General features: G+C 41.1%; 1 protein-coding gene across 1 annotated transcript in view; it reads right to left on the minus strand.

Moving 5' to 3' along the window:
* The window catches only part of LOC143036430 (mucosa-associated lymphoid tissue lymphoma translocation protein 1-like), a gene marked incomplete at its 5' end in the record, with an annotated part of 107,060 nt that overhangs the window by 53,670 nt on the left and 38,194 nt on the right, over positions 1 to 15,196 (minus strand). The window contains 3 exon segments of the mRNA XM_076203782.1: positions 114 to 172; positions 340 to 450; positions 14,380 to 14,570. Of these exon segments, the coding sequence (XP_076059897.1) occupies positions 114 to 172; positions 340 to 450; positions 14,380 to 14,570 (361 nt within the window).

Consider the following 15,196-nt stretch of genomic DNA (forward strand, 5'->3'; position numbering starts at 1 on the left):
CTACACAATACATAAAAAAAAAAAAAAAAAAAAAAAAAAAAAAAATAACATTCACATTCTTATTATAAAATGCTTTTCAAGACAAACCATCAATCTCCCTATGACATTCCTACCTGAAACCGTGGAAGAGGTCTTATAGCTAGTAACTTGTTCCATGATGAGATCAAAGGTGCTGTAAAACAATGTGCATTTTCACATTAATAAATTGGAAAGAAAAATCACATACCATGAAAAGGATTATGTAACATAATAATGCAACATGTCCAACACATTATGAACATTTTTCATAAAAAGACCAGAGTAAAATTACATACTGTATACTGTCTACTTTAAACTTACCATCCTCATGGAGTTCTAAGCAAGGGTCTGCTAATGAACGCATGTCTGACATGTTGGTCAGGATTTCTGGAACCTGCCAGTCATGCACACGTTTTGGCTCATGCTTGATACCTATTATCACATTAATATTACATCAGTTTAATGCATAATAGTCAATAACAGCAACCAAATGGGGTTGTGGGGAGCTTCAGGTGTAAGTGGCATGTCTGTTGAGTAGGAAAGAATGCATAAGATAAGAGTGAAAGGAGGGAGGATTTTAACCCCTTCCATACGGTGCCGCACACGTAGGCGTCATGGGGAGCGAGTGTATTCGCGAGGCTGCCATATCGGCGTCTTGATTATATTTATTGTAGTCGCCCCTCCATAATGACATTCTTTCTAATTCTTTTGTAATCGCATTTTCTATGGTTATCAAAATTCACGGGTGAAGAGAGAACGATCGATATGAGCGGTGACTATATTTTATGATGCGAGTATTATTACGACACGTCGTACGGCTGGCATTGGTTGCTGCCACCGAGATCTAAGTCCATGACGCCTACGTGTGCGGCACCGTATGGAAGGGGTTAATGGATGAAGAGATGAGACAGCCTGAAGGGAGCTTCTAATCTGCTTCAGGTCACCATCTAGCACTAAGACAGTGCTTACATGGCGTAGACCTAGACACAGAAGCAAGCTGCTGCAGATGTAGCCATTATGCAGGGGATACTTAGTGCCTCATCATGCAATGCCACAAGCTATCTCTATCCTAACAGCAACATAATTTCTTCCTCAAGTGACTTACAGGCCAATATGGTGGCTGTTGCTAGTTACCCAGAAGTTGTGGGTCTCCTGAAAGAGAGATCTGGGCCAAAAGATTGACTGACCTGCTTCATAAGTTATTTTAGGTGGGTGGGGAGGGGATGAAATCACCATTAGATGAAGCAGTAAGGGTAAACCAACTTGGGCTATTGGGCCCTGTTGTAAAATATGTGGAAGAGGTGTGTCTCATTGTGCATTTGACCCCAGGAGTGGGATGGGAAATAACATCTCAATCATAAACAGAACTCCCATACTAGGAGATAATCACGTGCTGAAGAGGTGGAATCAAAGGAGTGTTTATACATGAGTGTATTATTAGAAGTACTTTGTAAATTGGGTTTACACAACTGTTTATGAATAGCATCTATTTGATATATTTTGTATACGAGGTCTGTTCAAAAAATACGTGGACTGTTTGAATTGCACGGCTCCAGTTGGTTCCAGGGGAATCTGCTTGGTGTTGCTAGGTTCGCACAGATGAGCTAATTACAATGCCATTTCCTGACCACAGATATCTGTCTCACCACAAAAATTTGATCTACGCAACCCCTACCTGTCCTAAATCCACATTTCCTCACCAATTACTCCCTCTACTCCTCTCCTAATCCTCTCAATCAAAACCCTCCCATAAGCCTTCCCAACTACACTTAACAAGATAATCCCTTTGAAACTACTACACTCACACTTGTCCTCTTTTCCCTTGTAAAGTGGAACTATACAGACATTCCTCCAGTCCTCTGGCACTCTACCCTGTCTCAAACAAACATTAAATAACCTCATCAGCCAGTCCACTATCACTATACCTCCTTTCTTCTGACATTCTGCATGCCATCCATCCAACCCAGGTGTCTTACCTGCTCTCATCATCTTAACAGCTGCCTTCACTTCATCTTTCTTTATTTCTCCTCCATTTTCCTCACTCATCACTCTCATTTTCTTAGCACTTCCTACTGCAACTACCTTTCCCTCCCTATCCTCCTTCACATTTAGCAACTCCCTAAAACGACAACAACTCCCTAAAATACTCTGCCCACCTTCCTCTCACTGCCTTCTCTTCCATTATCATCTCTCCATCTGCACCTTTTACTTTTTCTTCTCTACTTGATTTGCCTCCTTTTTCTCTCTTAATTTCTTTCCAAAACATTTTTTATTACTTTCAAAATTTTCTGTCATACTCTTACCCCATTTCACATCTGCTCCCCTCTTTGCCTCCTTTATCTTCTGCTTTACTTCTCTTTACTTTGTACCTCTCATTTGATTCCCTCATCCTAAATTGTAGCCAATCTATGAATGCCTGCTTTTTCTCTTCTAAACCTTTCTGTGCTTCCTCATCCCACCACTTTATCCTATGATAAACAGATTAACAAAATTGTCGGGGAGACTTACAACTTGCTAAGATCAATAAAAGTGGCATTTGCATACTTGGACGAAGACATGATAAAAAAAATATTGGTTACATTGATAAGGCCAAGACTAGAGTATGCGGCGACATTGTGGTCACCCAGTACCAAAAAGAATATAAAGAAAATAGAAAGAATCCAAAGAGCAGCTACAAAAATGGCACCTGCACTTGCAAACCTATCATACGAGGAGAGATTGGATAAACTGGAGTTACCAACACTGGAGCAAAGAAGAGAGAGAGGTGACCTATTGACCATCTACAGAATCATGAAAGGCACAGAGATACTTGATAGAGAGGACTTACTTAACTGGGACAAGAGAAACACAAGAGGACATGGAAAGAAAATAAAAAAACATAGGTATAGAAAAGAACTAAAGAAAAACAGTTTTCCACAGAGTTTTGGACACTTGGAACAAACTGGATAATGAAATAGTATGCACAAAAACCATTCATGAGTTTAAAAGCAAACTAGACACTGTGAGATACAATGGCGGGACACCCCTTCCCACAAAATACAACTAGGTAAATACTCACTACCCTTCCTTCAATTTCCTCCCATCCTCCTTATTCCACAAACCATCTTTGCACACCTTATGACTCCCTCCTTGAACCATTCCCATTCCTCCTCCACTCCTAGTTCTATTCTATCCTTCACTCCCTCCCACTCCTCTCTCAGGTTCTTCTTATACTCCTTTTCTTTCTCATTTAAGCAGTTCACTCTAAGTGCCTCCTTACCTTCTGCCCTTTTCCTCTTTCTCCATCTATCCTCCACTTTCAACTTACCTTCCACCAAAAGATGATCTGATATTCCCCCACTCTCTCCCCTTAAAACATGTACATCCTTAATTCCACCTACTATATTCCTGGTTACCACTATATAGTCCATTAACACTATCTACCACCCTTCCATCCACCACCCCCTCCCACAATGCTTGACTTTCTTCCTAAACACTGTATTTGCTATCATCAACTCTCTTTTGAGACACATCTCCACGATCAACTCTCCACTATGATTTTTTTCCTGGAACTCCACACTTCCCAATCACTCTGTCAATTGGTTCACTTCCTACCCTAGCATTTAGGTCTCCTAATAGAACTACATTGACATTTCTCCCTAATCCCTCTATGCACTCTTTTAAATCCATCCAAAAAGCCTCCCTTTCTTCTACACTCTAACTACCAGGCCCATATGCACTTATGAAAACTCACATCTTCCTTCCCAGCTTCACCTTCATCCACACTAACCTTGAGGAAACCTCCTTCCACTCCACTATAAGCTTACCTATCTCTTCACTTACTAGTATAGCCACCCCTTCTCTCCCTTATCCTCTTCACTCCTGAGAACCTCCCAACTACACTCCCAAACTCACACTTCCCCCTCCCTTTCAACTTAATTTTCACTCAACGCCAACACATCCATCTTTCTTCTTACAAACATACTGCCTATCTCTTCCCTTTTACTCTCATCTGTACCAAATCCAAGGACATTAAAAGACCCAAGCCTTAGGACACTGGTTAAAGAACTCCTCGACCCTCTTATGCCTTTACTTTTTTTAGGAATGTCCCCTGTGGGGCTACATGTAGCAGGATTCCTAGTCCTATCCCCGTCCTGTTTTTTGTCACCTCGTACGACTCAAGTGGGAGGACATGGTGGCAGCATTCTTTTCCCCCACCACAGGGTTAGGTGAAAAAAGGAAATGAATATTCAGAGAAATGGTACAGGACAAACAAGGGGTGGGGGGACAGCATAATGGAGGGACAGTTAAATACATACATATACCAAAGACTTTTTCCCCCTTACATGGGAGGTAGCCAATAAACAAAGCCATAAAAACCATTCCCACTCATTCCATCCCTAATACACTCCACTCCCCTCCACCCTCTCTATAATCTTGGCACCTCCTGGATGACGGGACATCCCTGCATCTTGTCCACTGCCCTGGGTCAGAAGCAGTGTCGCAAGACACACCACATCCATAGCAAGGCCGCTTCATAGCGACCCCCCCCTCTCCGTCCCCTCATGCAGAAAAGGAGAAGATGGGGAGAAATCCCTTTGGGGTGCATCATATTTTTCTCACATATACTACCTCATCCCCCATCCCCCCACCCATTCCACCTCATGCATCACAACATCATCCATATTCAACCATTCTCCATTCACCCGTCTTCTGTCCTCACCCGTCCTTCCTCAACAGACATTCCCCTCTTCCCCAAAGCCCCTTTCACCCTATCCATCCATCTCATCCTAGGTTGCCCCCTCATGTTCACTCTTTCCACATCTGCCTTCCATACCTCTTTTACTAGTCTTTCTTCACTCATTCTTTCCATGTGTCCAAACCATCCCAATACTCTTTCATCCACCTTATTTCCCAGCTCCCTTACCACCCCTGTTCTCCTCACCTCCTCATTTCTCACTCTATCCTGCCTAGTAACCCCCATCATACTTCTCGGACACCTCATCTCAAACACATTCACACTCTTTCTCTCTTCTTTTCTTATATTCCATGTTTCTGCCCCATACAGTGCTGCTGGCACAATCACTCCTTCATACAGGTAGCAGGATTCCTAGATGTTAGAAAATCGCATGGTCTGGATGGAATTGCAAATTGGATACTGAAGGAATGTGTGGAGAAACTAACAGATAAAATACACACTATAATCAAATGCTCGCTCAAAGAAGGAAAATACCACAAGACTGGAAAAATGCACACATTGTGCCAATATATAAAGGAGTAAGAAAGGAAGATCCAACTAACTACAGACCAGTCTCCCTAACAAGCACAGTGGCTAAAATATGTGAAAAAGTGATTAAAAGTAGATGGGTTAAACATCTGGAAGAAAAATCTATACTAAACTCAAGCCAAGCCAATTTGGATTTAGACAAGATCATGTACAACAAATTTAATCTGATTCTATTCCAAGAATAATAGATATAATAGATAAGAGAGATGAGAGAGATGGATGGGCAGACTGTGCCTAACTAGATCTACAAAAGGCATTTGACACAAAAAATTAATAGGAAAATTAGAATCAATAGGTGGCATTGCAGGTAATTTATTAAAATGGATGGAAGACTTCCTGACTGGGTGAAAAATGAGGGTAGTAATTAGAGACGAATACTCAAAATGGGAAGAAATGGTAAGTGGTTTTCCACAAGGGTCAGTACTGGCTCCAATCATGTTTGCCATATACGTAAATGACACGGACGAAGGAGTTGAATGTTATATGAATTTCTTCACAGGTGATGCAAAAATATTGAAGAAAGTATCAACAAATGAGGACTGTGACCCATTACAATCAGACTTGGACACAATCTGGAAATGGACTCAAAAGTGGGAGGTGAACGTCAATATCAAGAAGTGTATCATAATTGAGTTTGGTAAAAGCAAAAACAGAATTTCAAAAAATTACAAAATTGGTGAAAATGAAATAAAAGAAGTGCACTCAGAAAGGGGCCTTGGAGCGATAATCAGCAATGACATGACACTGGACAGACATATAAACAAAATAGTAGGTGAAACATAAAACCTACTGAGGTCAATGAAAGTGGCATTTGAATACTTGGATGAAATGATAAAAAAATATTAGTCACATTGATTAGACCAAAACTGGAATATGCAGCAACACTATGGACACCCAGTACTACAAAGAATATAAAGAAACTAGAAAGAATACAGAGAGCAAGAACAAAGTTGGCACCAGCTCTTTCCAAATTAACATATGAACAAAGATTATCGAAACTAGAACTACCAACACTACAGCAAAGAAGAGAAAGAGGTGATCTACTGACTATATATAGAATCATGAAAGGAACGGAAATCCTTGACAGAAAAGATTGACTAAAAAATGACAATGGAAAAACAAGAGCTCATGAAAAGAAACTAAAAAAGGACAACTATAGAAGAGATAGGAAAAAGAATAGCTTCCCACACAGAATGCTGGATATATGGAATAACTTAGATGAAAAAATAGTGTGTGCAAATACTATTCACGATTTTAAGAATAAACTTGAAGCTGAAAGATACAAAGATGGGTCACCACAAGCATAGCTCCCTTCCCATATAATACAACTAGGTAAATACAATCTCCTCTTAGCATCCATTCCCAAATGTCTATTCCTCATTACACTTTTTAATCCAAGGCATTTACTCACTTCTCTCAATCTACTTTCTACCTCCACTCCACCCTTTCTTGCCACATTTGCACCCAAGTATCTAAAACTATCCACTTCCTCCAGTCGCTGTCTCTTAATGCTCACTTCCAGTCTGAGGCCACTTTCACCCCTTGTACATCTCATCACCTTACTTTTACCCATATTCATCTTCAACTTTCTTCTTTCACACACTCTCCCAAACTCTATCACCAACTTCCTCAATCCCTCCTCTGATCCTGCTACAAGTGCAGTGTCATTAGCAAACAACAGCTGGCTCACCTCCCACTTTTCTTTAACCATCTCCAATCCCTGACCCACCACAGTTGCATTTACCTCTCACACCACCCAATCCATGTATAAGTGGAACAGCCAGGGCAACATAACACATCCCTGATGAAGTTCCACCTTTACCTCGAACCACTCACTCTCTCCATTTCTACTCCTGACACATGCTCTTCTACTCTCATAAAAACTCTTGACAGCTCCTAAAAGCTTTCCTCCTATCCCGTATATCTGTAGTACCTCCCAGAGTGCCTCCCTGTCTACCCTGTCATAAGCCTTTTCCAGATCCATAAAAGACCAAAAAAACATCCTTACCCTTTCCTATAACTTTCTCACATATCTGTTTTACCACAAAAATCTGATCTATGCAACCTCTACCTGTTCTAACTCCACACCGTTCCTCACCAATTACTCCCTTTGTTCCTCTCCTAATCCTCCCAATCAAGATCCTCCCATAAGCATTCCCAACTACACTTAACCACTTCAGTGCGGAACTTAAATCTCGCGGGCAGCAGCCAATGCCAGCCGTACGACGTATCGTAATAATACTTGCATCATAAAATATAGTCACCGCTTATATCGATCGTTCTCTCTTTCACCCGTGAATTTTGAAAACCACAGAGAATGGGATTCAGGGCACATTTGAGAGAATGTAAAAACACAGGGGCGACTACAATAAATATAATCAAGACGCCGATATGGCAGAGTCGCGAATCCACTTGCTCCTCATGACGCCTATGTGTGCGGCACCGTATGAAAGGGGTTAACCTCTTTACTCCGGGGCACATCGCACGTCTGGCAGCATTAGCTGCCCGATGTGCAATGTTGCATTATAATAATCGCATTAAAAAATAAAGTCAGTGCTCAATTGTTCATTCTCTTTCACCTGTGTATTTTGATAACCATAGAAAATATGATGAAGCCAGTTTAGAGAGAGTGGAAGTTACGTAGGTAGGACTACAATATACATAATCAAGATGCCGACGTCGACATCATCGAGTACCCACTTGCTCCTCATGCCGCCTACGTAGGCGTCACCGTATGGAAGTGGTTAACAAGCTAATCCCACTGAAATTACTACACTCACACTTGTCCCCCTTTCCTTTGTAAAGTGGAACTATACAGGCACTCCTCCAGACCTCCGGCACTTTACCCTTTCTCTAACACACACTAAATAACCTCACCAGCCAGTCCACCATCACTGTACCTCCTTTCTTCAGACATTCTGCATGGCATCCACCCAGACTAGGTGCCTTACCTGCTCTCATCATCTTAACTGCCTTCACTTCATCCTTCATTATTTCTCATCCATTTTCCTCATTCATCACTCTCATTTTCTTAGCACTTCCCACTGCAACTACCTTTCCCTCCCTATCCTCCTTCACATTTAGCAACTCCCTAAAATACTCTGTCCATCTTCCCCTTACTGCCTTCTCTTCCATTATCATCTCTCCATCTGCACCTTTTACCTTTTCTTCTCTACTTGATGTGCCTCCTCTTCCTCTCTTAATTTCTTTCCAAAACATTTTTTTATTACTTCCAAAATTTTCTGTCATACTACCCCATTTCACATCTGCTCTCCTCTTTACCTCATTTACCTTGTGCTTTACTTCTCTTATCTTTTCTTTGTACCTCTCATATGACACCCTTGTCCTATTTTGTAACCAATCTGTGATAGCTCACTCCTTCTCTTCTACAACCTTCTTTGTTTCCTCATCCCACCATTCACTACCCTTCCTTCTATTTCCTCCTGTCCTTCTTGTTCCACACACCATCTTTGCACACCTTGTGACTCCCTCCTTGAACCATCCCCATTCCTCCTCCACTCCTAGCTCTACTCTATCCCTCACTCCCTCCCACTCCTCTCTCAGCTTCTTCTTATACTCTTTTTCCTTTTCCTTTTCATTTAAAGAATTCACTCTAAGCACCTCCCTACCTCTTGTCCTTTTCCTTTTTCTCCATCTACCCTCCACTCTCAACTTACCTTCCACCAAAAAAATATGACATTCCTCCACTCTCTCCCCTTAGAACATGTACAACATTAACTCTTCCTATTATACTCCTATCTACCACTACACAGTCCATTAATGCTCTATCTACCACCCTACCAGTCACCACCCTCTCCCCTATGTATTTATGCTTGACTTTCTTCCGAAACACTGTATTTGCTATCATCAACTCTGTAGACACATCTCCACCATCAACTCTCCACTACGATTCTTTCCTGGAACTCCACATTTCCCAACCATTCCGTCAATTGGTTCATTTCCTACCCTAGCATTAAGGTCTCCCAATACAAATACATTGACATTCCTCCCTAATCCCTCTATGCACTCATTTAAATCTATCCAAAAGGCCTCCCTTTCTTCTACACTCCTCTCACTACCAGGCCTATATGCACTTACAAAAACCCACTTCTCCTTTCCCAGTTTCACCTTCATCCACATTAGCCTTGAGGAAACCTCTTTCCACTCCACTACACATTTACCTATCTCTTCACTTACTAGTATAGCCACCCCTTCTCTCCCTTGCCCCCTCTTCACTCCTGAGAACCTCCCAACTACACTCCTAAATTCACACTCGCCCTTCCCTCTCAACTTATTTTCACTCAAAGCCAACACATCCATCTTTTCACAAACATACTGCCTATCTCTTACCTTTTATTCTCATCTGTACCACATCCATGCACATAAAAGAACCAAATCTTAGGATGTTGGTTAGAAAACTCCTCGACCCTCTTATGCCTTTACTTTTTTTTTAGGAAAGTCCCCTGTGTGGCTACAGGGAGAAGGATGCCTGGTCCCAATCCCCGTCCTGTTTTTCTCGCCTCTTATGATTCAAGTGTGAATAATTGGTGGCGGCATTCTTTTCCCCCACCACAGGGTAGGTGAAACAAGGCAATGAAATTCAGAGAAATGGTACAGGACAGCAACAAGGGGTTGGGGGACAGCATAACGGAGGGACAGCAGCAGTATAATAAAAGTTTCATCATTTCTCTGTGAGCAGAGTTCTCCTCTATCACAGACAAATGATGTGTGGTTCTGGTCTGTAGGGGTGCCCCATATAGACCCTAAAGTAGGGACAGTTACAGTATAATAAAAGTGTCATCATTTCTCTATGAACAAGAGATTTTCTCTATCACAGACAAAATGTGTGGCTCTGGTCCATAGGGGCACCCCATATACCGTATATACTCGTCTATAGGTCGATATCTTAAGGAAAAATATTTAGGCCAAAACCTAGGGGTCAACCTATACACAAGTCATAATCTTGTTAGGTTGAAATCCAGACATGACAAGAAAGGCTAGGAAGAAATCTTACCTTTTCTTTAGGTTCAGAAATCAAAATATTTACCTACTAGTTATTACCAGTAAACAATGGGGACATGAAATACACGGTACGTACCAAAACATGTGAAATTCCTTCTAGATACGGTAACCCCATACTGTGGGTTTACCTGTTTGTTAAAATTCTTAGCACAGGCAAGCTTATTATATCATGTATACTATTATAGTACTCATAGTTGGTTGAAAAATAATAAAATATTGTGATATTCTCAAATTTAGCTTTTTATGTGGTATATATTATTGTTACCATTACTAAAACAATGTGACACGAGACGTCTTGTTGTGCTGTCCTGCTGCACAAGACGTCTCGTGTTGCCAACCAGTGATGTTGCCACCAACCTGACACATATTTTAAGAACCACCAATTTGGAAGTAGTGTGCCAGACAAGCAGGACGATAAAAGACATCACGAAGACGAGAATACACAACAACCAAACACTGGGCACCAAAGCTGGTGTTTATCGTATTCCGTGTTTACATCGGAGAAACGTCACGCAACCTGAATACACGAATACGTGAACATCATTACGACGTCAGGCATGATGTCACCACCAATGCATGTGTGACACATAGAAACAAGGAAAACCATCTTATGGACTGGAAGAATGCAGAGCTGCTGATACGAGAACCAGACAAAATCCGCAGGAAGTGTTTAGAAGCAGCGATCATTCAAGGAACGAACACTATTGAACACAATAGGGGCATGTTCAACATCTCGCCCCACATAATTCCCCTAATACCCATGAAAAAAAAAAAAAAAAAAAAAAAAAAAAAAAAAAAAAATTAAACCACCCTTTGTGAACATTTTGCCCACGGACGTTTGGGCTAGCATTCTCAACCTTTCCCAGTGTTCAATCCCCCTCCTCCTCCTCTCCCTTCCCCCTACTTCTTTTCTCTCCCCGTTCCCTCCTTTCCCCTTATTTAATCTCAAGCATATGTATCTCAGTTTGTACTTGAAAAGGCTGTAATAAGAGAAAAGTCGTGCAAATAAAGGCTCTGTCCTCATATGGTGTTTAACTCGTCAGTCTGTCGGCAACTGCTACTTTCATGATAAAAAAAAATTGGTAATCTGTTCAAGTTTTTCATACATACATATACCAAGGCTTTTTCCCCCTTACAAGGGAGGTAGCCAAAAAGGGAAAGGCATAAAAACACTCCCACCCATTTCATCCCTACATACACTCCACACCCCTCCCACCCTCCCTCTCATCTGAGCACCTCCTGGATGACGGGTCATCCCTGCACCCTGCCCACCGCCCTGGGTCAGAAGCAGTGTCGCAAGACACAGCACATCCACAGCAAGGCCGCTTCATTTAATCGGCGACCCCCCCTCTCCGTCCCCCCTTGCATATAAGGAGAGGACGGGGAGAAAATCCCTTCGGGCTGCGTCAAAATTTACTCACACATACTACCCCACCCCCCACCCCCCTGCCCATTCCTCCTCATGCAATCACAACATCATCCATATACAACCATTCTCCACTCACCTCTGTCTTCCGTCCTCTCCCTTCCTTCCTCAACAGACATTCCCCTCTTCCCCAAAGCCCCCTTCACCCCATCCATCCACCTCATCCTAGGACGTCCCCTCATGTTCACTCCCTCCACATCTGCCTTCCATACCTCTTTTACTAGTCTTTCTTCACTCATTCTTTCCATGTGTCCAAACCATCCTAATATTCTTTCATCAACCCTATCTCCCAAATCCTTTTTCACCCCTGTTCTCCTCCTCACCTCCTCATTTCTCACTCTATCCAGCCTAGTAACCCCCACCATACTTCTCAGACACCTCATCTCAAACACATTCAAACTCCTTCTCTCTTCTTCTCTTATGTTCCACGTTTCTGCCCCATACAGTGCTGTTGGCACAATCACTCCTTCATACAGTCTCCTCTTCGCATCCATTCCCAAATGTCTATTCCTCATTACACTCTTTAATCCACCAAGGCATTTACTTGCTTCTCTCAATCTACATTCTACCTCCACCTTCACTCCACCTTTTCCTGCTACACTTGCACCCAAGTATCTAAAACTATCCACTTCCTCCAGTCGCTCTCCCTTAATGTTCATTTCCAGTCTACTGCCACCTTCACCCTTGTACATCTCATCACCTTACTTTTACCTACATTTATCTTTAGGTTTCTTCTATCACATACTCTCCCAAACTCTGCCACCAGCTTCCTCAATCCCTCCTCTGACCCTGCCACAAGCGCAGTGTCGTCCGCAAACAACAGCTGGCTCACCTCCCACTTTTCTCCATTTTCTTTAACCATCTCCAATCCCTGACCCACTACCCTAGCATTCACCTCTCGCACCACCCCATCCATGTATAAGTTGAACAGCCAGGGCGACATAACGCATCCTTGACGAAGTCCCACCTTTACCTCAAACCACTCACTCTCTCCATTTCTAATCCTGACACAAGCTCTACTACTCTCATAAAAACTCTTGACAGCTCCCAAAAGCTGGGAGTTTTTCAAGTTTTTCACTCTGCTGAAATGGCAACTTCAGTGAAACTTATTAGATATTAAAATCAGTGAACTTGAAAAAAAACATAAACCAAAATACATCAGAATTAATGAAGTGAAAAAAACCATAATAATCAATTGCTATACCAGGCAAGCCACACCACTTCAAAGTATTAAGACAGTGGAATGCTCACAGCACCAAAACAAAAACAAGCCACTCGACCTATACATGAGGTATATGGAAAATTCTAGAATTTTGGGCCAAAAATGGGGGGTCGACCTTCACACGAGATCGACCTATAGACGAGTATATACGGTAGACTCTAAAGTATCAGCTGCATGCTACTTTTCCACAATAACATGCAGCCAATACCCCAGATGGGGTAATTACTCTGCATATTTAAATGGCTACCTCCCTTATAAGGGGGAAAAAAGCCTTTGGTATATGTATATATATTTAACTTGTGTTTCTTTACTAGTGTTATTAATCATTTCAAGTACTGCATCATTTCCTTATTAATAATGATGCAGAAAAAAACCATAATAATCAATTGCTATACCAGGCAAGCCACACCACTTCAAAGTATTAAGACAGTGGAATGCTCACAGCACCAAAACAAAAACAAGCCACTCGACCTATACATGAGGTATATGGAAAATTCTAGAATTTTGGGCCAAAAATGGGGGGTCGACCTTCACACGAGATCGACCTATAGACGAGTATATACGGTAGACTCTAAAGTATCAGCTGCATGCTACTTTTCCACAATAACATGCAGCCAATACCCCAGATGGGGTAATTACTCTGCATATTTAAATGGCTACCTCCCTTATAAGGGGGAAAAAAGCCTTTGGTATATGTATATATATTTAACTTGTGTTTCTTTACTAGTGTTATTAATCATTTCAAGTACTGCATCATTTCCTTATTAATAATTATATAATTCTAACAAATTTTTGACTCAAAAAAATGTCTTTACGGGGTTGATGATGGTAAAAATCCATATATGAGGCCATTCCCAGGTAAAAAAGCCACTTCTCTTACACCAAAAAATACAGTACTTTGAGTGGTTTTGGTGTATCCTGTCACCATTCTCAGTGCTTTACTTTGAACAATTTGTAGGGTGTCTATGTTTGCCCTCCTCATCATTGGAAACAATGCTGTGAAAGTGTAGTGTGTGGTAAGGGACAGACTGGCAATCATGTTAATGTAGCCCATAATACCATGTTTATTATATTTCATTCACTGAAGCTCATCTGAAAAAAATAGTTACATTATAGTCTAGTAATTCATATATGGCTGGGAGAGTCCTGAAAAACTAGTCAACTTTAACATGGGGTAAATGAAAAATAATTATAATTATTACTAACATTATTTTTTTTTTTTTACATGGGTATATATTTTATATAAGATAGAACTGATTGATGAGTTTTGTCTATGAAATTCACAAAATCTATAACTTTCTAATTAAAATTTTATGAATGAAAAAATATATATATAAGCCTGCTACATTCCAATAAACAATAACAAATATATAATAATCACTGCTCCCTTTAAATGGAGATAAAAGGTCATTGGTATATACATACCTTCCATCACCATCCTCACCATTTCTGTTAGTGGAATTTCTTTAGCAATATGCCGAATCAAATGTTTAACAAGGATAGAATTTTGGCGTGGCTGCTCAAGAGCAGACAATGAGAAGGAGGTGGCATAAAGAATCAGTAAGTTTCGTCTAGCTTTTGCAGGTGGTACAGATCTGGCTAAACTTCTTCCTGGACTGGAAAAGATGAAAAAGCAATTAAATATCTTTTTATGTATACACCAATGGCCTTTCCCCCCTTGCATGGGGGAAGGGGCCAAATCAAACTATGCAGAAAGGGGGATCCCAATTCCCTTACTCCACCCCATCTAGTCACCTTTTATGATACACAGGAACACAGTGGTAGCACTCTTATCATCCCACCACATAACCATGAAAAAAAGTGTAGTTCCAGGAGTAGTAGTGGAGAGATTGAAAAACTGCATTGTATTGTATTTCATGGGATATAACCATTTCTTGTCATTGTTGTGAATGTCTGTCTCTTTGATCTTTTTCTGATACTGTATCTAGAAACCTTATCAAATGCTCTGTTAACTCTTTTGCCACCATAACTGTTCTTTCTGGTAGTATTTTCTTGTTAAATCCCTCCAGCAGTTATTGGGTGATGTTAATGAAAGTGTACTTAAGGAGTAGCCTTCATTGAATCCATGTTGGTTTAGGGAATTGGGTAGATTAGTTATATTGGATATACTGGTTATTAGGAGCTGTGGGCCTCCTGTAATACAGACCTGAGGCAAAGGACTAAGTTATGTCTATTCCTGCAAGTAATCTTTTCATCAACTTGAAAAGGGTGGATAGTAATG

Source organism: Oratosquilla oratoria, chromosome 20, assembly GCF_046742065.1.
Source record: "Oratosquilla oratoria isolate Oo_2021 chromosome 20, ASM4674206v1, whole genome shotgun sequence".
In the NCBI taxonomy this organism is placed as follows: Eukaryota; Metazoa; Arthropoda; class Malacostraca; order Stomatopoda; family Squillidae; genus Oratosquilla; species Oratosquilla oratoria.